Raw genomic sequence first — 24746 nt, 5'->3', positions numbered from 1 at the left:
CAAAATAGAACTTTTTGGTAAAAACTCAACTCGTCGTGTTTGGAGGACAACGAATGCTGAGTTGCATCCAAAGAACACCATACCTACTGTGAAGCATGGGGGTGGAAACATCATGCTTTGGGGCTGTTTTTCTGCAAAGGGACCAGGACGACTGGTCCGTGTAAAGGAAAGAATGAATGGGGCCATGTATCGTGAGATTTTGAGTGAAAACCTCCTTCCATCAGCAAGGGCATTGAAGATGAAACGTGGCTGGGTCTTTCAGCATGACAATGATCCCAAACACACCACCCGGGCAACGAAGGAGTGGCTTCGTAAGAAGCATTTCAAGGTCCTGGAGTGGCCTAGCCAGTCTCCAGATTTCAACCCCATAGAAAATCTTTGGAGGGAGTTGAAAGTCTGTGTCGCCCAGCGACAGCCCCAAAACATCACTGCTCTAGAGGAGATCTGCATGGAGGAATGGGCCAAAATACCAGCAACAGTGTGTGAAAACCTTGTGAAGACTTACAGAAAACGTTTGACCTGTGTCATTGCCAACAAAGGGTATATAACAAAGTATTGAGAAACTTTTGTTATTGACCAAATACTTATTTTCCACCATAATTAGCAAATAAATTCATTAAAAATCCTACAATGTGATTTTCTGGATTTTTTTTTCTCATTTTGTCTGTCATAGTTGACGTGTACCTATGATGAAAATTACAGGCCTCTCTCATCTTTTTAAGTGGGAGAACTTGCACAATTGGTGGCTGACTAAATACTTTTTTCCCCACTGTATGTTAATGTAATTATTTAGCAACAGTTACAACACCCCTAACTGATCTAATTAAAATTGGTTTCTCATTGAAAGATGGGAATCTGTAGGATTACCCCTTGAACACAAATTGTGACCACATGTCCACTACCTCTCATAAATTATCAGTATTTATTGATTCTAAATAGTTGAGCATCTCTCCATCGTCTTCTTGTAGTCAAAGTGTGTCAAATATGTGTGTGTGTGTGCGTGCGTGTTCATAACCTTGCCAACAGAGAAAGCGCCGTAAATGGATCAGTGGTTCACCAATCGGGCCTTGATGTGCTCGGAAACAGTAACAAGGCGTGGTGTGTAATGAAAACATTCTTGTTGTTGTTGAGAACGTTTCTTTAGGACAATCAGGTGACGTTCTGACACACAGAAATGTTACTGCAACGTTCCCATGAAACGTGTGTAGAACATTTCTCATCTTATATTCTGAGAACATGGCAACCATGTTCTGTGTATGTTTGGTGGGACATTAATGGAATATTTTCCTAACCCTCAGAGAACTGGACACAGGAATGTTCTTGCAATGTTCCAATGAAACGTGTTTAGAACATTAATATCTTATATTCTGAGAACATGGCAACATGTTCTGTGTATGTTTGGTGGGACATTGATGGAATATTCTCCTAACCCTCGGAAAACTGGACACAGGAATGTGCTTGCAACATTCCCATGTGTGTCAAGAACATTAATATTGGATAATCTGAGAACATGGCAACCACGTTCTGGGTAAATTCTGTTTGACATTTAGGGAATGCTCTCCTAACGCTAATGTTTTTTGCTAACAAACATAGAATGTTCCCCTAATTAATGGAAAACTGGACACTCAAATATCTGGGTAACATTACAAAAACGTTCTCTCTCCTAAATAAAATGCTCTGGGCATATATATCTCTATGGTGTATTTATTATATTTATATAAATTATAATTTTAATGTGAAAAGAACATGTAGATGAACAGCAAATAGCTTTTCCCTTTTCCTGTGTTTTTGAGTATATATTTAATGTTTCAAAATGTCTGAAAATACAATGCAATAATCTAGCCATTGATTGGAGAAAAAGTGTTTCACTTAGACAATCAATTAGTACAAGTTTTTTCACATTTACCTATTTGTGGAACCTTGTGGGCTATGTCAAAATTAGACAATCAATTGATCATAATTTTTTGAGATTGCTTTGATATTTTATTTTGCTGTCTCTTTACCCAAAATAATTTAATTGGCTCTTCTTTCTCTTGCGATTGGCTGTCGCCTGTTTCCGGGGCTCACAGTAGTGATGTTTCACGGTCTGCTTTGAGACGGTCATGGCTAGAAGGGATCCAGCTTTTGTCAAATTAACGTCAAAAGTTGAAATGTTTAGCATTTTAGCTAAGCTTTTCCATAGCCTTAACCTTAATATCCTACCCTGCTACGTTGATTCTCCGAACCTGCTAGTACGGAAAGTCAAATCTAACAAAAGCTGTATCCATTCTAACCATGACCGCTTTGAGCTCGTAGACCAGTTTGAGAAAGACTTGGGGAGAATGGCTGCCAGTGGAGGTTAGCGTTTTCTTGATTGTTTGTGTTGACGATTCAAACTTATTTAACGCATTTTAAAGTTCCATAATTCATACTGAAGGATATATAAAAACCGAGATTACACTCTGACAAAAGTAATAGACAATGACGATTATTTCGCTTCGTTTTAGCTACAAGTGAAGCTGTAAGTGAATGGCTTCTTTAAAATGTGTGCTAACTAGTTAGCATTGCTACAACGTTAGCTAACTCGATCAGATAGATGGCTGTAAACAATTGCATGTCTTTGTATGCAAATGATAGTCGTGGCTAACACAGTAAACCTTTTCGTGGCTATCTTAGCTTTTATTAATAGCTGTCAAGAAAGTGTGTAGTTAGCTAGTTGACTAGCTAATATCTACCGATACTATAGCTAGCCAGCAGGAAAGTAGATATGTCCGGCTAACTAGCTAGAGTATTTTAACGTACCCACGTCTCATCCTGACGAAGGATTAACCGTGGTTGGCCAGTTTACTTGGATAGGTAGCTAGCTCCATGTCAACATCATGAGCACGATATACTTGACGATCAAATTAGATTAATGACTAGCCGTTAGTTGGTTTTAGTGACCGCTTTGACAGGTTTAACGTTAAGTTGTTAAAAGATTGCTAACTAGCTACTTTAGCCGGCTAATAATGCCGCGGAAGGCTTGCTTTGGTGCTATCCAACTGAGTTTCTAATCCGCAGAGCTAGCTAGCTTGTTGTGAAAGCCTCGTTGTTTTGGACGGGTCTTTGTTCTGTCAATAAGTTAAGTCGAGCACACAAGTTGAACTGGGTGGGTGATTTCCATGGTACACTGGTAACGCGTTAGCACTACAAACAAGAAATCTCAAGTGTCGAAAAGTAATTTTAGTTCAGCAATAGATTCACATTACTAATCTCCACGTGTTGTAACTAGAGTATTTGCTCTCCACGCTGTGTAAAGTACACTTTATTCAATTGTTGTGCTGCATATATCTAGCTAATGATGCCACTAACGTTAAGTAATATTTAGTACCAACATAATTTCAAAATCTGTAGTATTTTGTTTGTCTCTCTCCTATGTAACTGTTGTTTAATCCATAATTTTAAAAAGGCATGTTGTCTCTTATGTTTGTTCCATAGACGTAGGCAAGCTGTTACAAGTACAGAATGGCACTCCTGCAAACACGACCTACAGTGGGGTTGATGCCGTTCATGCCTGTAACATCCTCCAGCAGCTCAAAGCCTTGTATGATGAAGCACAGCTCACAGACATTGTCGTTGAGGTGGACCATGGCAAAAGATTTTCGTGTCACCGAAATGTCCTTGCAGCAATCAGCCCTTACTTTAGGTAGGTCAGATATGTGTGAGGCGTTTGCTTGCTTCTAGTCCTTTACATTTGGGATATCACTTAGAGTTGAGGGAAATGTATTAGCTATGCTGAGTTTTTGAAGGGTCAAACTTTTATATGATAACAAATGCCGCAACTAGCCCGAGTGCCAGTCTGTTTGCGCCATCATGCCAACTCTGCCACTTATTGTCATGTCAATGACAGCAATGGAGTAGGCAAGAGCACAAACAGATCTGGGACCAGAATATGCTGCAACACCATTCAAGATTTATGCACTTTCAGTTGTATTTCCTCTTCTTCCTACCAGGTCCATGTTCACCAGTGGCCTTACAGAGAGCAGCCAGAGGGAGGTGCGGCTCGTCGGGGTTGAGTCTGAGTCCATGCACCTGGTCCTGGACTATGCCTACACGTCCAGAGTCATGCTCTCCGAGTCCAATGTCCAGGCCCTGTTCACGGCAGCCAGCATCTTCCAGATCCCAGCCCTGCAGGACCAGTGTGCCCAGTTCATGATCAGCCGCCTGGACCCCCAGAACTGCACCGGGGTCTACATGTTTGCAGACGCCTATGGCCACCAGTTGCTGAGGGAGCGCTCCCAGGACTACATACGCAAGAAGGTTGGTTTTATTCTAAGAACAAGCTGTTCTGTTCCACTGTTATGCTTCACTTTGCTCACCTTTTGGGAAGGATTAATGTATGGAACTGTTGTTAATATGGCCTTATAACTACAGTAATGTGAGAACACATTGGGGTAGATGACACAGTAAATAAGATTTAGATAAGTTTCCCAGGTCTGCATCTGTTAGTTGAGCATGCTGTGACAGATGAAATGTGACATGCGTGTTGTGCTGTGTTGCAGTTCCTGTGTGTGGCAAGGGAGCAGGAGTTCCTCCAGCTCACCAAGGAGCAGCTGGTGAGCATCCTGAACAACGATGACCTGAACGTGGAGAAGGAAGAGCATGTGTATGAGAGCATCGTGCGCTGGCTGGAGCACGACAGCCCTCGCAGGGAGGCCCACCTTGCTGAGGTGTTCTCTCAATGCATCCGACTGCCCCTCCTGGATGATTCTTTTCTCAGCCGCATCCCGGCCCCCTTCGCCTGCGCCCTCTCCCTGTCTAGAGAACCTGCCGAAGCCAAGGCACGTCTCAACGGCTGCTCTCAGCGCCTGGGCATGACCGCCTCCGAGATGGTCATCTGCTTTGACGCAGCACACAAACACTCAGGGAAGAAGCAAACCGTGCCTTGCTTGGACACTGCTGCTGGGAGGTTGTTCAAGCTCTGCAAGCCCCCCAATGACCTGCGGGAGGTGGGCATCCTGGTGTCATCAGAGAACGACATCTTCATCGCCGGGGGCTACCGCCCTAGCAACAGCGAGGTGTCCATCGACCACCGGGCGGAGAGCGACTTCTGGCAGTACGAGCATGCAGGGAACCGTTGGCTGGCGCGTTCGCCCATGCTGCGGGCCCGGATCGGCTGCAGGCTGGTCCACTGCTGTGGGAAGCTGTACGCCCTGGGGGGCCGTGTGTACGAAGGGGACGGAAGGAATGCACTGAGGTCAGTGGAGTGCTACGATGCCAGGGATAACTGCTGGACCGCCGTCAGCCCCATGCCTGTAGCCATGGAGTTCCACAGCGCTGTGGAGTACAGAGACCGCATCTACATCCTCCAAGGTGAGTCGGGATAGTGGAGCGACTATGCAACCTTGAAATGCAGTGGGAAAAAGATACAGGAGAGGTGTTTTATTTTTCCAAGTAAGTTAATTGAGAACACGTTCTCATTTACAGCCAATACCTGGGGAATAGTGACAGGGGAGATGAATGAGCCAATTGGAAGCTGGGGATGATTAGGTGTCCATGATGGTATGAGGGCCAGATTGGGAATTTAGCCAGGCAACCGGGGTTAACATCCCTACTCTTACAATAAGTGGCATGGGATCTTTAGTGACCACAGAGAGTCAGGACACCCGTTTAACGTCCCATCTTTAAGACAGCACCCAACACAGAGCAATGTTCCCAATCAGTGCCTCCTACTGGCCCTCCAACACCACTTCCAGCAGCATCTGGTCTCCCAACCAGGACCAACCCTGCTTAGCTTCAGAGGTAAGCCAGCAGTGGGATGCAAGGTGGTATGCTGCTGGCAGGTGTAGGAGACTAAATAAAGTGTATTTGAAAGCTACACTTCATTTCTTTTTCAAAATGTGTCTTAACACTGGTGCTTCTTTTCTCTGTTTAACAGATGAATACTTCTTCTGTTTCGACCCTCGCAAGGACTACTGGGGCCACTTGTCCCCCATGAGTGTCCCCCGGAGCCAGGGTCTGGTTGCCTTACACAAGAACTGCATCTACTACATCGCTGGCATCTGCAGGAACCACCAGCGCACCTTCACCATGGAGGTCTACGACATCGAGCAGAACACCTGGGCCCGCAAGAAGGACCTTCCCTTCGACCAGGCCACCAGCCCCTACATCAAGGCCCTGCTCCTCCAGGGCAAGCTGCACCTGTTTGTCCGAGCCACGCAGGTCATGGTGGAGGAACACGTGTTCCGTACCAGCAGGAAGAACTCCCTCTACCAGTACGACGACAAGGCGGACGCGTGGACCAAAGTCTACGAGACGCCTGACCGCCTCTGGGACCTGGGCCGCCATTTTGAGTGTGTGGTGGCCAAACTGTACCCACAATGTCTTCAGAAAGTGCTCTGAGAGGGCCATGGGGAACGGGTGGCAGGTAGCCAAGCAGTTAGAGCATTGGGCCAGTAACCGAAAGTTTGCTAGTTCAAATACCCGAGCTGACAAGGTGAAACATCTCTCTGTGTCCTTGAGCAAGGCACTTAACCCTAATTTGCGCCAGGGGCGCTGTACTGCTATGGCTGACCCTGTAAAACATCACATTTCACTGGACCTATCCAGTGTACGTGACAAACATTTATTGGGTTGAACCCCTCCGGGAGGAGGGAGCGTGAGGTCCTGCTTGCCTTGTGCCTGATGCTGTCCTGTGTTGGGCAGTCAAGAGTTTAGTCTTAAAGCGTTAAAATATAAGGTTTAACGTGATCAAATAGGGGTGCTTTTAAAAGATTGCAGTATTTATGTTTTTTTCTTCCACTCAGCACCAAATACCCACACTGATGCTTGTTTTACAGTCCAGTGAATTATAAGTGCAATTATCATGTTTGCTTGTTGTTGAGCCATTTTGTTCAATTTTATCTTAAAGGCATATATAGGTTAGAATTTTTACAATTGATTGACATGCAGTTGATGGATCAGAATATGAAGTACCCTCTAGTTATGGAAATGATACGTCAGCATAAAGCGAAAATTATATATATATATATGTGTAAGTATATTCATACGGGTAAGATGAGCGGTGTTGCTCATTGGTAGGTTAGCTCAGCTTGAGGGTTTTTTGTCTGACTTTTGTATTGATTTGAATGCTCATTGCTCCCTACAGCAAGCTCGTCTTTGTGGAAGTGTTTATTAGTTGTGTATGAAGTGTGCTAGTGATTTAGATCAATTTAGTATTATTGCCATGTGTGATCGGTATGATGCTATTTCATGAAACGCATACTTTGCTTTCAAGAGAAGGCCTAAATTGTGTCAACCAATGTGCTATTTGGCTTCGTTGCAGTTGGATTTATAATTTTTTAATTAGTAGATTAATGCAATGGACTTACACAGCTTCCCACTCAGAGCTGGCATCCATTTTGTTGCATTGAGTTTCACATGCCAATACAATTTAAGAGAAGTTAGACTATTCACTCTCCACATTGGAGAAACAAGATGTGTGGCTGGCCAAGATAAGTGCGACATTTCGAACCAGGCAACAGTTTGCTTTGATAGCAACTTAACAGAAGCCAGATAAGGAATGAAGGGACATGGTTCAGGCTGATGCATTGATTTGGCCAAAGTGTGGTATTGATTACAATCTGATTTAAAAAAGTGTTTGGATTAACCTACCTCTTAAATGTCAAAATGCATTTAAGAACTTGTTTTGGTTAATCTGAAAAGTTTATCAAGTTTCAAGTAGTAATAACTAAGGAAAGTTTGCTACAATTAGGTAGGGCTGGGACGATACCAGTATCCCGATACTCGTTAATATCGTGGCAAGGAAACAAAACATGAAGTGGATATAACTATTTTAGGATTACAGTCCTAATGTTGGAAACAAACAAACATCATTATGTTGTTATCCAGAGTCACCTTTATTTATTTTCCAAGCTATAGCACAATATTCTACATACAGCAGGTTTTTAAAGGGCGAAATAGGGTTGTCTGCTTCGTGTTTTAATTTTTGCCGCTGAAAAAATATTGCGACGCTGGTATTGTCACAGCCCTACATTTAGGTTTACCCTAGTGGAAGTGCATTAACTATTGTTTTCAAGCTTAATTTGGGTACTTTGCTAGTTGAAATGTCTCAATATTTGCCTGTGTGGCTGGCTGCTGTACAGTAGTAGTCTGAGGAGGAGATCCCAAGGGGGATGTCATTGTGCCTATGGGTGGGTGGGGGCATCAGATAGTAGTCCTGTGTGTTTAGCCTGGCGAGGCAGTGTCTCTAAAATATTACTCATCATTGCACTGAATCACTCTTCAACGGTCCGTCACTGCAAACTTGACCAAGCAGCACCCTCCTGGACAGAGCACTACCACAGTGTTCTTCTTTTATACATGAATCCATCTGTATGCTATGACATGGAGAAAAACTAACTATTGGTGCTGCTTTTTTGATAATATTGTATATATTGAATAAGTAACAGCAATTGAGAGATGTTCCCTATGGAACTGCAACAAATTCAATGACATCAATTTCCTCATATGCAGGTTCCTGTGTCATCTTTGCACTACATATGATCATTTATTTGATCTCATATTTTAAGCATTTCCCCAAAATATATCATCAACAACAAAGCAATCTTGGGAAATGCAGTTCTGTCTTCACAGAATTTGAAATGGAGAGTAGTATGAAAACATTCTATGTTTGGAGCTGTGGACATTAAAAACTTTTGTAAAGAAAAATACTGCACATCATTTGGCGCTGGTTTGATCTGGCCAGAGCAGTGCCCTCCATGGGTGAGGAAGGAGAAAAGAGTTTCCCCAAATGCCTAAAAACTCAGTCGCATGGGAACCAGGAATGGACAACTCAGGATTTCTATTGATACACAGTACTGTATTTAAAAATGTATTGTTTCATGTGTAACATACGTTTGCTGTACTTGCACAATTTTTTACAACTTTTTTTTTATTTTTTAACTTGAAAAATAGACTTATTTTGTTATTTTCAATGGCTGTTTTTCCATTTTCTATATTTAGTTATAGAGTGATTCTGTTCTGTATCCCACACAAGATGAATATCTGCACATAAAGATAATATTCTCAGTACTTTTTCTTTACCAAAACTTTGCAATAAGCAGGTCTGTAACTCCAACGTTACATTCATATCTCCAACACACCAGTCTTGTGAAATACTCAAAGCGTACAACGAATCAGCCAATCAATGTGCTTTCTGTGCAAAAGCTATAGTTGGCCTTGTGTGGCCATGCCCAAGCTCATTCAAGTCCTGTATGTATGCATCCTCCATGGATGGCTACTAGCAGTGGAATCTTACTGCTTTTCTTTTTGTTTGCTGGTTTGTGTGTGTAGTTTGGGGAATAGTGGTGGTTGAGCTCAACTGTGAAATTCACATTGCACATAATTTGAGAATAAAATGACAAGTGAAACCATAGTGACTTTTTTTTATGCCATATTATTTGGTGCTGGATGAATATTTGCTAACCTTTTATTCCCCTTGTAGCTTATACTGTGTGTGTGTGTGTTTATGTATATGTGTGTATACATATGTGTATATATATGTATGTGTATGTATGTATATATATATATCTAGCTAGCTATTTTTAAAAGTAGGCTAACCTAGATCACATTCATGTAACATGTTATGAGACATGATACCCATCACTAGTTAGTTACAAGGTTGCAACTTTGGTAACAAATATACCTAGTTGACATCACTGAGTAGCGACATTCTTGTGACCTTTTTAGTGAAAGATAGGACAATCAGAAATAGATTTGTGTTTGGCTAAAAGATAAACCAGCCAGAATTGATTACCTAGGAGCCTAAAATGCTAATTCCTAGACTTTTGGGAGCATAACACAGTCACGGTTCTAATTCAATGAACCAATAGGGGCGTCTGAAAAATAAAATCGATATGTTTCAGAAACTTTTGTGGGTGAACTGGGAGTTTAAGTTCTGGGCTATTCGTCGTCAAGGTAAGATCGTTTTATTTTTTGTCTCGCACCTAACGTATAATATTTTGACCCGCTTCAACTTTCTGTTGTGTGTATGTATTCCAAGTCGGATATCCACGTGTACAAACGAAATTTGAGTCTGAATTTGTTGAGGGTAGCACAAATCATCATTAGGCTACTTCTTATACAAATACATTCTTAGAATTGTAAGAATTGACTTTATTGGATCCGGAGAGAGGTGATGCAACTTCATAAGCAAAAACCTAAACTAAACTGCCCTCGTTCGTTTACGTGCTTCTGTGTGCGTCTCATCGTCAGGTAGTCTAATGCAACTTCCATATCCTCCTGAGATCCGAAAAAAAAAGTCAAATGTTGGGGGTAAAAAACAACAACATGGTACCAAAAAAAGTGAAAAAATATTATTTATATTTTATTGTAAGTGCAAAATTGGACTTTGTAGTGGTCATTAGGACGTAAATATGAAAAGATGTACGTTACAGTCAATGGGTACAGTAGATTAAAAACATTTGCTGGCACCCGGGTGTCCACTACAGAGGACATTTCTTGATTAACTCGTATTTAGGTCTTATTTAATGTCAAAAAAATATTACACAGTCCTGACAACCTGGGTCAAAGAATTGGTTTGGGTAAATAAAGTGATTTGATTGACTGCTCTCTGTGATGATTCATCTGCTTTAAAAAAAAAAAAGGTACATTCAAGATTTGGTTTGCTTTCATGAAACAATTTGATCATCATCATCCTCCCCTCTATCGACAGAAACATGTCCCCTGCACCAGCATCTATTCTGGGGGACACTCCTCCGGACGGGGGCTGGGGCTGGGCCGTGGTGTTTGGGGCCTTTATCTCTATCGGCTTCTCATATGCCTTCCCCAAAGCCCTCACTGTCTTCTTCAAAGACATACAGCTGATCTTCGGTGCCTCCTACAGCCAGATAGCATGGATTTCTTCCATCATGCTGGCAGCCATGTATGCCGGTGGTGAGTAGACATGCATGTAGCCAAGCAGCTCTGAGTCAGCATTGAGTCAATTATGACCACAATGCACAGATGATGTATTAAGGGATGCATGGCTTGTATGGAGCGTTGCAGTTGCTTGTTTTCTTTCATCCCCAAAATGTAGGCCTGTATCTTCCATGTGAGGACTCATTGTAGTAGCTGTAACTAATCAAGAATAGTGAGTACTACTGTGTTCAAATGACTATGAAAGCCTAAAAAGTAAAGTCTTTGTGAAGTTGTCTCCTCTACAATGATATTTATTATTCGGGGATAATAACATCTGTTTGTAGTTTATTTAGTAAGTTTACTAGTTGAAGAAAATACTGTAGTAGGCTATTTAAGATGAAAGACAAGCAATTGTAAGTAACCTAACTGACTTGATCATGTTGATAGAATAAGCAGCTTGCTGCCTCTTACTTTACTCTAATCAGCTTTGACAGCAACCTCTTTCATCCTGGAAACCTTTAAATATAATATATTGAATTAAACTAACTCGTAAACCAGTGGCTGCATCTTGCTGCCTATTGTTAGGCTTCATATGGAAGGGGTAGAAATAGGTTGCACCTGACACGAATTTGGATGTTTAAACAAACCCACTCTTTATCAGTGGGGCTGTGCGGCGGCAGGGGATTCACCCTGGGGCACGTTCAGTTGGCCATCATTGAGTGAATCAGGTCACAAATGTCTGGACTGTCAGTTGCAAATGTTATTTATTTTGTTTGCCCTTGCTCTGTTTGCATGAGCATTTGTACAGTATATTCATAATTGTCAGTCTGTGACTCAAGTGTAAGGATGTTTTATAATGCACCTTGAATGACTCATTAGATGACACTGAGAATATTATAATGGAATGATGCAATTGAAGTTTGAGGTAAATCCATCAGGATCTGCAAGGTTAAAAGACGACAGGGCGCCTGACTCACCTGCAGTCACCAGCATAGAGAATCCTGTGAAATATTCCCACGCACAGTGGCAGAGGCACATGTCTTTATCATATTGTCCTTGACTGGGCTTTTGCAATGTCACACAGTGGAAACAAGACGGGGAATATATCATCCGTCAGCACATTTGGGTCTCACAACAAGTCCCTATGGGACCAATGACTTAGGGAGCCAGAGTGATAAAGTTATAATGGGTGAGGAAATTGTGATGATGCCACCCCAAAAATGACACAGGCACTAGGAGGATGGGATCTATACGTACCCCTAGTCTCTATATCCACACAGGGTTTGCTAGGCTGGATGAATCTGTTCAAGCAATGGTTAAGGGCACTGCTAGGATGACATTTTTTTATGTAATAGCTAATCCAGAGATATCTTCTGTATCTTGTAGATAGGTAAATATGCAAGTGTATCTTTTTATCTACAGATTCAGCTGTAGTAAAAAAAATAATGTTATGCTGCAATGACTAAACATTGCATTTTACAATGATAAAAAAATCAAAAAGACTAGATATGGAGAAAGAGTGTACCTCTGGAGGTGATCATAAGTGGATTTGATTAAAAAACAAAACAGAAATAAAATGAGGATGCTAGTTATTCTTTGAACCTGTGCAGTGTACAGCTGCTTTTACATTAAGTATAACACCAAGGTCATTGTCATAATGTCTAATGGACCAGTGAAATGATTAGTTTTTTCACCTTTAGCTCGTCCTTTTGATGTGCATAAATCCTGATCCATGTAGATAAACAAGAACGATTTACAATGTGTTTTTTAATGCATGTAATCAATTTTGGACAATGGATTCAACTGTATGCCAAACTGTAATCTTCTTATTGTTTACTATGAATTTTCTATTATCACCCGCCTTGCAGTGTCATTCCAGCACTGACTAGAAAGGCAGCATGTTGAGTTTTCAATATTCGTGTCAGCCTACATATTTTTTTGATTGATGCACCCTCATCTTTTTTTGTTAAATGAATTGTGGGGAATGATTTAGTGACTATTTAAATCATCTGGTTTTAGCAGGGAACAGAAGTGGGTGTTAGGTTGTGTGATGCTAAAGGACTGTTCTACATGTTCTCTGTGGCAGGGTTATGAATGAAGGATAAAGAGAGACAGAATATCGAAGGCTATTTAATGATTGATCACTCACACTAGGTTTTTTTGTGGGAACATTATCAGGAGAAATACAAATGAGGCACTGGCCTACTTTGCTTATGTAGGTAAGGTAACTATTTAGAACATCAGCTATCTCTTCACGCCCGACATAAGTTACTATGTGTGGATATTACACCAGCAGTGCATTAGGGGTAACGTTAAGATCAAGGGTTAGGTTTCGGCAGGGATCTATCGGTCCGATGTCAACTGCCTATCTATTATCTCAATGCTGTATGAACCTAAGACGGACACTTTCTCTCCCCTTTTGATCTCTCCTCTCTCATTTTTTTCTTTGCAGGACCTATCAGCAGTATTCTGGTCAATCGCTATGGAAGCCGGCCTGTGGTCATAGCTGGTGGAGTGATATGTGGCGTTGCTATGGTAACTGCTTCTTTTGGCAATACCATTACGCATTTGTACATATGCGTAGGAGTCATTGGAGGTATGGTACCCACTCATTCCATACATTTGATTGACATGGCTTGTTTTGTGATTGATGTGTATATGTGTGGGCCAACAGAAACAAAAATAATTTGTTTTTAACTGCATTGAAGTTGACTAATGAGAGATACTAATAGTTTCTGTAGGCCTAATCCATAAACTTATTATATGCTCTAAATGTGAAAACCTAAGCAATTTAATTGTTGGTTCTATTGATGATACTGTAGTGAATTCATTATACATAAAACACAATATTAGATATAGGCCTCAGAGTTTTCTTCTGGAAAGACATCTGGGACGATGGCTGGACTGGTTGGATGTTGTGTATGTGAAGTAAAGTGTGAATCAACCCTCTACCATCACTCAACCAGCCCTGGTGGTGCTCCTATGGGGGTGCATATCCTCCCTGGGTGGCCCTGGTCTCCCTGGCTGGGCTGGCATGCAGTCTGTCTGTCTGTCTGGGCCCAGGGTCTCTCAGCCTCTGGGCTTGGACCGGAGCACTGAGGGGACAGCGAAGGTGTAATTAAGACGGTGTCATTCCGGTTTCCGGAGAGCACGGTCTACCAGGGCCCCCTGTTCTTTCCCGTAGGCTCCCGTCCTGGTCCCCTCACGGGAGTGTCCGCCATCCGCCACCCTCCACCCAGCAAGACTCATTAGCCAGCGCCAGACCTGCAGGCCTGGAAGATTAATAGAGGGAGGAGGTGGCTATAGGGCCTTGTGTTGTGTTCTAATCTCTCTTCATCCCATCTGCCCTGGCCTGCTGAGATGTGCTAGCTAGGCTAACACACACGTCCCTCTCTCACATACATCTTACCAGTCCGTTGAATGCTGCCACAAACACCCTGTGAGTTTAGGTGGTAGTTGAGATACAGAAGGCCTTATAATTGCAGCTACCTTTTAAGTTGAAGTGATTTTCTCCGTTTGTACCCTCTCAAAGAGCCAAATAACAAATAAAAGGAGTATTAATTTCTAATCATTGTACTTGAATGAGCCTCCTAATTCAATCAAGTTGAGACAGCCATAATTGTTGACCACCTCTTTAGACAATGGAGATGAAAGCTAATCAAAATCTGCATGAAGTCTGTGTTAGCATTATGTAATTTCAATCCGGGAAGAATGCATACTGAGAACAATTTTTTATCTGTGAACTTCGTAAAATAAGGCTTTGGAAGATGTGTAGCTCAGTGGGCATTGTTTAGTGTGGGATTGTGAGCAGCAGACATTTAGCAAATGTTAGAATGATGGAATGGGTCAGTCGGGGTCTCTACCTGGAGCTCTTAATCTTAAAGTGAAGACTCATTTAGAGAATAAGATGCTCATTTACAGGCTGAAATACTTCTAAATTGGATTTTTGGGAAAGGAGGTAGTAGTGAATGGATTAGCCGGAGCCTGTAATTTATTGCCATTTAAATGGAGAAATCATTTCTGAAATTATTCCAGCTTCCCTTAATGAGATTTTAGTAGGCAATGTTCAATGAGATGGAACCTTAATGTGCACAAAGTAGAATTGGTCTTAATTTAATCCTGCGGTACCAGGCGTTTAAATCAAGGTTTTAGCCTCTGAAAATGGAACTTGTGAACGTGACTACTCTCCTCTCTTGTATTTCCCGCAGGGTTTGGACTCTCTTTTAACCTTCAGCCATCCGTCACCATCATTGGGAAGTACTTCCAGGTCAAGAGGCCGTTAGCCAATGGGCTGGCCATGGCAGGAAGTCCAGTCTTCCTCTGTACCTTAGCACCTATCAACCAGTTCCTGTTTAACCAATTTGGCTGGAGGGGCAGTTTCTTAATCCTGGGAGCTCTACTGCTCAACTGCTGTGTTGCCGGCTCTCTCATGAGGCCCATTGGTCCAAAGCCAACTGGAGACCAACTTGCGCAGACAAACGGAACCCCAAAGAAACCTACCACCGACCGGTCTGAGGCCCAGGTGAATGGACACAACACACAGCTGGAGAAAGGCTGTATGGACAACTTCAACAAGTTTCTGGACCTCTCTCTCTTCAAGCACAGGGGCTTTCTGATCTACATCATAGGGAACGCGGTGATGTTCTTTGGTTTCTTTGCCCCTGTAGTGTTCCTGACCCCTTACGCCCTGAGCCATGGCTTCGACGAGTACTCCTCCGCCTTCCTCTTGTCCATCATGGGCTTCGTAGACATGTTTGCCAGGCCGTTGACAGGGCTGATGGCTAACACTAAGTGGATCAGGCCCAGGATACAGTACTTCTTCAGCTTTGCCATCATCTATAACGGTATATGCCACCTGCTGTGTCCCTTGGCCAGTGGGTACGGGGGGCTGGCGGCCTACTCAGTGTTCTTTGGCATAGCGTTTGGCATGGTGTGTGCTCTGCTGTTTGAGACACTCATGGACCTGGTGGGGCCTCAGCGGTTCTCCAGTGCAGTGGGACTGGCCACCATCATAGAGTGCTGCCCCGTGCTCCTGGGACCACCTATTGGAGGTAAGCCTTCACACTGCACACAGCCCACAATCCCCCTCTCTCTCAAGTCAGTACACATCCATACAGCTCATAGACAACTAATGCTACGACATCTTTAGCCAACAGACGAACATACTCCCTATTGACAAAGGACAAGCACTAATTTCCCTTTAGTCAACAAACACTCTCCCTCCAGTTCCCCCAAGACCACCTCTCCATTGTCATTCAATACATGTCTGACAGTATCCGAGTGTTACACATGCACTTGAGAGAACCTTTATTGTCAGAGTATAGGAAAAGTCCTACTTTAGAATAAGTTTGGTAAATAAAACAGAAAATGGATTTGGAGCAGAGAAAACCCGCCAGTCAGTTGTGTCATTCTCACTCTGCTACTCGGTCACGGCCGTGCGCTGCATGGTGGTGGAGTGGAGCCCAACTACTTTCCAGGGTGTCATTATTGTAAGACATTCCAGTAGAATTGGATTATCATCGGTGAGCAGGGTGGCCTGGAGCGCATGGCCTGCCCAGAGAAAAAGCAGTAATTGGTCACGGTTATTTACTGCTGTAAATAAGCCGGGCCGCTTCGGCTTTCAGGGCACGCCCGCTAGAGGATTCGTCCTCCACACAAATGATGGAAATTTTTTGGGAGCTAAGAAGCCGTAAGGGTAATGAAGGTCTCTCTGCGACTCTTTCTCTCCGTCTATTTTCTCCTTCTCTCTTTACTGGGTCCCCTCGGTCTAAAGTAGACCTACTGCCACTGGTTGCAAACACAAGCTTAGAGAGTTTCAGTTATTGGAGTAATGGAAACCTTTGACCATTGCGATGTTGCAAACTTCATTTGATTAGCTGATAATACATTTATGGAGAATTATGGATATACTGTAAGTCAAATCATTGACCTTTAACCCCAAATTCTAATTAGCGAGCACAATCTAGTACACTTTACTATTAAAATGATGCCATAAATCTCTCTCAGAATCTAAGGTTTAGGAGGAGAAAGGCCTTTCCCCATAATAGCTTACTACTGATGAAATGAACACCAGGAATCATTGTGCAAGGTTATTCCAAGACAGGTCCTCTTTTTTTATACCGCAAGCAGAGTGTTTTACAGGACCTTTTTCCTTTCATGCTTTTTTGAGTGTGTAATCAAAAAGGTATTGTTTCCCGCCCATATTTCCCTGAGATTGCTAGGGATAGCACACCCTTTGAAAACTCTGTCTCCTACAGCCCACTTTCATTTTGGTCTTATTTAGCACAGAGGAGAACTAACAATGCTAACATTCTCTGCTCAGACCAAGCTGTTAAATAACACATTTACATGGAAGTGAACTTGCTTAGTCTTTGAATCACCTGTGGTTTTTCTCTGACTGAATACAAATGTTCTCAGAGTGCAGCTAGTCCCTCTTATTTCACAGTCTCTGAAATGGCAGACTGACACAAACGGTGGAGTGAAAAAGGAGGGAGAACGGGCTCTGTCAGAATACATACAAACTTCAGCATACCAACTGGTTGTCTGTGTAGTCTGTCTGGTAGAAGTAGGCTCACGTTTGTTGGCATTCTTTTTTAAAATCTCCTCTGCAGAGTTTTAATGAGGTGTTAATGTATAGTCCTCCTGGTTGTTTTGTCCGACCCCGTTCTGAGGTGCTCATTTAATGGGGGTAAATAAGCGCCTCCCTGCACATTGAGCGTTCTTCTCCAGACAGCAGAGTCTCTACATTTCCCCTTACAAGTCTCCTCGTTACAGCCAGCCTCGTCGTGCCGCACCGTGCCTCCGCCCAAACCTGGGGGTCAGCCTAATTAAGAGAAAGTGAGGTAATTGATGTAATTAGCCTTTTGCTTTCGGTGTTTAATGAATCTCAGTTCAGACTTCACTCATTAGAGGCCCGTACCTGGGCCATAATGAAGCCATGAATACATTTAAAAAAGAGGTGACTCTGCCAGATGGACTTAATTACTGTTCAGCCAATCAAGGGCTGCCTTAATGAGGGTGATGGTCATCTGCACACACCCACAGGACAGAACGCCATTAATCAGACCATGTCCCTGTTGCTGCTTTGTACTGGACCATGGGCAAAGTGACCTCCACGCACAAACACAGAGAGAGAGAGAGACAAACTCATGCCCCCATCATCAGCTTCATTTAAAATTGACTCATTAAGACCTATCTTTTAATTGGTTTACATAACCTGAAAACTGCCCTTCTATTTAACAACCTAACTCTGTGTTCATGTATAGTGGGTTGTTTAGTATTGTGTTGATTGTGTCTCCCAGACGACTCAATAATGCCAGACTCAGTAATTGACCATTAGTAACTGATGTTTGCGGGAAATGAGTCCATTACAGATAAACACCTCAATAACATTTTGAAATGTAGAGAGCAATCAAAGGCCATGTCTCGTTGCACAAAAAAGGGAAAGTTACATCAGATACATAAAAGGGATGTGGTTAAATCATGTTGTGTTGCTCTGCTGTGAGCGTTCGAGAGCTTGGGACTGTAAGTTTCTTTCTGCGTTTTTGTCAAAATTGAGTTATTGACATAGCTTTGTTCTGTTTAATGTTCTCTACCTATATAGTACTCTAAATACCCCAATTGATGTTGTTAAGTTCGAAAGAATAAAATATAAATATTGCTGAAACCAATGAGGGTTCAGAACTTTAAAGGCAATTATCTCAGAATCATCTTTTTGCAGATAGAACCTTATAGTTCCAAGCTCTCGAGTTATACTTTCTAAAGTTATTCATTGTGAATGAATTAGTCAATGACCATAAACTGGGCATACAATAGCTTGGGAAAGTACACTGTTGTCACATTTGATCTTCCCTTTCATTAATCAATTTAGTGGTTCCTACAAACATCTGACATGCATGATCGTGTAGATTGTTATACAGTATGCACAGACGGACAGACAGACAGATGATTAGATGCACACTGTGGAGGCTGAGTGAGATGGGGAGGACTGCAGATCGATCCGGGGGGAGGGTGGGAGGGTGGGAGGGGGGAGGTTCAAGAAGCTTATGGCTCCAATCTGATATAAACTACATTTGTCACTTTTCCTCTGAAGCGGGCTAGATTTTGATCATTTTCAGAATCGACATGGCCACACTCCTGATTCGTTCTGGTGCAGCAGCCCAAATTGCCTTCCCAGAGAGCCGTGGCAAGCAAGGTCAGGTGTAATGGCTCCATGTCATTTCCTACATGTCTCCAGTAGGATCTTTTACTCTACAGAACAGAGTTTGAAAAGCACATCTAAACCATACCCATGTTACACCTCCTGATTCACCTTGTGGAGAGCGATGGGGAAAGGCTTCCCTTAACCCATAACAACCTGTTGATAGGAAGATACTATAAGCAGGGGGGATTTTGTGGGCATCTTGATAGGGGGGAAAAGTTAGCTACTTTATGTAACCTTCAGTAACATCTCCCCTCTGCTCCCCTTCAGGAGCCTTGGTGGACGCCTTTGGTGACTACAAGTACCTGTACCTCATGTGTGGAGCGGTGATGGTGTTCGCAGGACTCTTCCTCTTTGTTATGAATATCTACAACTACAGGATGCTGGAGCGGGAGAGGCGGCAGGAGGAGGGAGAGGTGGAAGAGGGTTGTGAGAGCCAGGACCAGGAGCAGGGGCTGGGGCTGAGGGAGAGGGGAGAGCCCTCCTCAGAGGAGCTAGGAGAGGCAGGGAAGAAGGCTAAGAAGCAACAAGACGCCCAGGGAGACGAACCAGAAATGGAGGAGACTAAACTAAGCCATGCATGATACCACTGTTTACAAGTACACTCATATATTGATATCAGTATATAGGCCTACCCAATACTGTATATAGCCCCCCCCCCCTACTACTAACCTTGGAGGGGGACACTCCTGAAGTTTCTATTCTTATGTTGTTTTTCCCCATTTAGTGGTTTTTCCCCCATGCTGACAAAGGCTGTTTGGAAATAAGTACTTCTGACTGTATGAGATCAAATAGCAGTGTAATCCTTTCTGGAACTTTATTTATTTATTTGAGCTGCCAGGTGTGCCACTCCCCTGAGCCGTCCCAGCTAGTATCCATTTTTTTTGGTGCTCAGGAAATTCTCCTTGCCCTAGGTATACCGTATAAGTTAAAACCACCTAATAATTATATTTAAAGTTACATTGAGTGTTATTCTGTGAATTATGAAAGTTAAATTCATATGTTAAATAATGTATGAAACTGAACACACATTTGCAGTTGAGGTGTGTGTCACGTACATACCGAGGATGTAATATTTCAGCCTTGAGGTAGTCATGAACATTTTACTCTTCTACCTATTGATGTTACAATGAGTGGATGAAGAATGCCACATGTTTTTACATGCACTGTTATAGACATAATGATGTCATTTTATATTCTTGTTCAGGATCCATTTATATTTGAATATGACCAAAATAAGTGTCTGCTTTTACATTTTCACAAATAGATCATAGAATGAATGTACAAACAGTTTCAGCTGTTATGACAACAAGGTAATTCATGTCTAGATAGGTTGTAGCTTTGCATTCACTGTTTTCTTTAGTGTTTTTTGAAAGATGCATTTATTGTTATAAGATACTGATGGGAACTCACTTTTTTTAAATGCTGTATTTGAAGGACTGTATTATAAGTTAATATGGATGTTGAGTAAAGTGCTCAGCAATAAATGACATCATTATCATTCAGTATTTGCATATAATTATTTCATAAAGAAATTATATCAATTACAGTTCACCAGATGTGAATAGACTGTCATTCACCTGTGTCTAAGTTAACTCTTGACATGTAGCTATTGTAATGTGTAAGATTCTTGTTTCTTGTAGTTTTACCACTACAATTCAGCTAAGATAAAACCATGTCTGTGTGTTCTATTTCTTATCATGCATGTTAACATTGGGAGAGGAAAATGACAGTCAAAGTGGCACAGAGCATGGTGTCAAAGCCAGCTTTACCATGCAGCCATGACTGTTTGGTGTCAAAGCCAGATTTACCATGCAGCCATGACTGTTTGTTTGTAACTGTGTCTAATTTTTCACGCCAATTAGAACGCTGTGTAACAATTTAGAAAATGTCAGCGCTAAGGGTGTGACTAGCTAATGAAGCAAGGCCCCGATGTTCCAGGCTAGCGCTCTGAGCCGCATGCAGTCTGACACACTCAACAAATCACTAAGCCAATAAGTTAGAACACACACACACCAGCCCACTGAGCCCAGCCCAAGGTCCTGGGACATGGCAAGGTAGGGGATACCCCAGAGATCGGGGGATGGTCGCTGAGTCTGAGGAACTTTTTATAATAATAATATTTGATTTCACCTCACCCCCTGTTCCCTCCACCCTGTTGACCCCCTACCCCAACCCCCATCTACACCCTGTGTTTTCCCATAATGCTCCTTTATGCTCTTCCTCAGAACAACTTCCTGGTCTCTGGTGTGTCCACAGCGGTGGTTGAGTGACCAACCTCTCCACACAGGGTTGATGGAGGACTTTGAGGTCATGTTGACACAACCTGGTCTCAGAGCATTTCGTTTTATGTTGTACATAAATCCGAGACACTCCATTTAGTATGATATGTTATGTTTCGTATGGTATGTATTAATTTGTGGGTGTCCATCAACCATTTCAAATGATATGTTACGAATGAACATTTGCAAAAGGTACGATATGTTACGAATTCTGGCTAGGTGGCTAACGTTAGATAGCTGGCTAACGTTAGCTAGGCTAGGGGTTAGGGTTAAGGTTAAGTTTAGGAGTTAGGTTAATTACATTTACATTTACATTTACGTCATTTAGCAGACGCTCTTATCCAGAGCGACTTACAAAATAAAAGGTTATGGTTAGGAGAAGGCTTAGCTAAAAGGGTTAAGGTTAGGGGAAGGGTTATTTAACATGCTAAGTACTTGCAAAGTAGCTAAAAAGTAGTAAGTAGTGGAAAAGTTGCTAATTAGCTAAAATGCACAAGTTGTCCATGATGAGATTTGAACTCGCAACCTTTGGGTTGCTAAACATTCACGTTATATACCTACCCATCCACCCTGACCAACCACCCTACTTTTGTTTTTTCGTTAAGTAACCATCTGTCATATGTAACCATACCAAACGTAACATACAGTGCATTCGGGAACCCCTTGACTTTTTCCATATTTTGTTACGTTACAGCCTTACTCTAAAATGGATGACATTTTATTACCCCATGTTGACAAAGCAAAAACTTATAACAAATCTAAAACTGAAATATCACATTTACATAAGTATTCAGACCCTTTACTCAGTACTTTGTTGAAGCACCTTTGGCAGTGATTACAGCCTCAAGTCTTCTTGGGTATGACGCTACAAGCTTGGCACACCTGTATTTGGAGAGTTTCTCCCATTCTCCAATGCAGATCCTCTCAAGCTCTGTCAGGTTGGATGGGCAGCGTCGCTATATTCAGGTCTCTCCAGAGATGGTCGATCGGGTTCAAGTCTGGGCTCTGGCTGGGCCACTCAAGGACATTCAGAGACTTGTCCCAAAGCCACTCCTGCGTTGTCTTGGCTGTGTGCTTAGGGTCGTTGTCCTGTTGGAAGTTGAAACTTTGCCCCAGTTTGAGGTCCTGAGCGCTCTGGAGCAGGTTTTCATCAAGGATCTCTCTGTACTTTGCTCCGTTCACTTTCCATCGATCCTGACTAGTCTCCCAGTCCCTGCCGCTGAAAAACATACCCACAGTATGATGCTGCCACCACCATGCTTCACTGTAGGGATGGTGCCAGGTTTCCTCCAGACGTGACGCTTGGCATTCAGGCCAAAGAGTTCAATCTTGGTTTAATCAGAGAATCTTGTTTCTCATAAAGGTCCTTTAGGTGCCTTTTGGCAAACTCCAAGCAGGCTGTCATGTGCCTTTTACTGAGGAGTGGCTTGGTTTTTGCTCTGACATGCTCTGTCAACTGTGGGACCTTATATAGACAGGTGTGTGCCTTTCCAAATCATGTCCAATCAATTGAATTTACCACAGGTGGACTCCAAACAAGTTGTAGAAACATCTCAAGGATGATCAATGGAAACAGGATGAACCTGAGCTCAATTTCGAGTCTCATAGCAAAGGGTCTGAATACTTATGTAGATAAGGTATTTCTGTTTTTAATTTTTTATACATTTGCCCCACCCCAAAAAAAGAAGATTTTTTTTTAATTTAATCAATTTTAGAGTAAGGCTGTAACGTAACAAAATGTGGAAAAAGGGAAGGGGTCGTCTGAATACTTTCCGAATGCACTGTATCATACTGATTTGAGTGTCCCGGATTTACATTTACTATGTTACATCTAGTCTATGAGACCAGGCTGGTTGCATAAAGCATAAAGTATTGTATGTTGTCCCCTTTATTAGGTTTTATTATCTTCACGATGGAAGTGTGAATGCATGATAAACGTGAACGTGTGGTCATTGAGAGGGAGCAATGTATTTTATATTATAAACTGGGTGGTTTGAGCCCTGAATGCTGATTGGCTGAAAGTCGTGGTATATCACGGGTATGACAAAAAAGTACTTTTTACTGTTCTAATATGTTGGTAACTAGTTTATAATAGCAATAAGGCACCTCGAGGTTTGTGATATATGGCCAATATACCACGGCTAATGGCTGTATCCAGGCACTCTGCATTGCGTCGTGACAAGAACACACTTAGCCGTGGTATATTGGCCATTTACCTCGTTGGGCATTATTGCTTAAGTATGCTGTATTTTTGTGAGTTGAGATGTGGCAAGACATTGACAAGTTATTTTGCAGAAATGTACATGCTTCTCTTATGAAATTAGGATATAAGACACTGATTGGCAGATCACATGAATATGTCAGTTCTAGTTAAGAACTAAGATACAATAGGCAAATTAAAGACTCGGTTTTTGTTAAGATAGTGTCAATTTTACATCAGATGAAAAGCCTAACATAATAAGATGGATATACTGTTAGTTTAATGGGTGTTTTTCTTGACCTTGGTAATGCAGGTCTATACTGTGTATGAATTTAGAGTTGGCTTGCACAAGGAACACAGTAAGACCCGTGTGAGATGGAGAGATTTCGTACCTAAGGGCTCAAAGAGCAACACATCTATCAGCAGTAGAAATTGAATGGGTTGTGTTTCTCTGAGCTTCACAGATTAGATAGGCATAGATGTTGTGCAAGCAGAGCAGAGGCTACCAGTATGCTTACCTTGCATCTGCTACTGCTGTAGGATCAAGCATAGCACACTGACATAACTCTGGGAAAACCTTCTGTGGAGATGACATGTTCTAGTTATTGGTTTAGAGAGAACATCCCTGTGCCCTGGAGTATAATGCCAGACCTGTATAATGCCACACTAGGCAGCCCAGCAAGTCTTATATGTGTTATAGATGGGATGTTTGGTAATGTGTGATTCCCATTGGAGTGTTCTCTGCGTATGAAAGCGAGGTTCATCAGAGACGGCTTAGATTTCTTAACCCTCATACTACTGACTGGGGTCATCTTAACCCCAGAGGCAAACATTTTATCATAGCCCAAAGGTGGTTTATTCTATTCTTCAGAATTCTCAGGACTTAGTCAATCACCTTGTTCTTAACAAATATAAATAATTATTAAGTGTTTCTGTATCAATATGGACTTTTAAAACAATTATGTTCTTTGGGGTCATTATGACCTCAACTTTATTTGAATATACAGTACCAGTCAAAAGTTTGGACACACCTAATCATTCAAGGGTTTTTTCTTTATTTTTACTATTTTTTTACATTGTAGAATAACAGTGAAGACAACAAAACTATGAAATGACACATGGAATCATGCAGTAACCAAAAAAGTGTTAAACAAATCAAAATATATTTTATATATTTGAGATTTCTTCAAATAGCCACCCTTTGCCT

The 24746-nt window shown here is 42.1% G+C and overlaps 2 protein-coding genes across 2 annotated transcripts; both read left to right on the top strand.

Moving 5' to 3' along the window:
• The first annotated feature begins 2287 nt into the window (after positions 1 to 2287).
• On the top strand, positions 2288 to 9373 carry LOC311138977 (kelch repeat and BTB domain-containing protein 8-like). Its single transcript, XM_084173791.1, has 5 exons — positions 2288 to 2337; positions 3457 to 3664; positions 3972 to 4278; positions 4521 to 5331; positions 5897 to 9373. Exons 1-5 carry the CDS (start codon positions 2322 to 2324, stop codon positions 6358 to 6360), a joined length of 1806 nt encoding a protein of 601 aa, XP_084029917.1. The 5' UTR covers positions 2288 to 2321; the 3' UTR covers positions 6361 to 9373.
• A 1303-nt stretch (positions 9374 to 10676) lies between these two features.
• LOC311138365 (monocarboxylate transporter 2-like) lies at positions 10677 to 19641 on the top strand (the record flags this gene model as incomplete). Its single annotated transcript, XM_084173026.1, has 4 exons — positions 10677 to 10893; positions 13310 to 13453; positions 15066 to 15908; positions 19328 to 19641. 4 exons carry the CDS (start codon positions 10677 to 10679, stop codon positions 19639 to 19641), a joined length of 1518 nt encoding a protein of 505 aa, XP_084029152.1.
• Positions 19642 to 24746: the final 5105 nt, after the last annotated feature.

Source organism: Coregonus lavaretus, assembly GCF_964263955.1.
Source record: "Coregonus lavaretus genome assembly, chromosome: 12".
NCBI classification, from domain to species: Eukaryota; Metazoa; Chordata; class Actinopteri; order Salmoniformes; family Salmonidae; genus Coregonus; species Coregonus lavaretus.
This window is presented reverse-complemented; position numbering and strand designations above follow the sequence as displayed.

Bases quoted from the DNA above. Each gene is read 5' to 3' on its own strand.
- LOC311138977 (XM_084173791.1), top strand. The intron at 3,665-3,971 runs GTAGGTCAGATA...TCTTCCTACCAG, and splicing joins GCAATCAGCCCTTACTTTAG to GTCCATGTTCACCAGTGGCC. The intron at 5,332-5,896 runs GTGAGTCGGGAT...TCTGTTTAACAG, and splicing joins CCGCATCTACATCCTCCAAG to ATGAATACTTCTTCTGTTTC.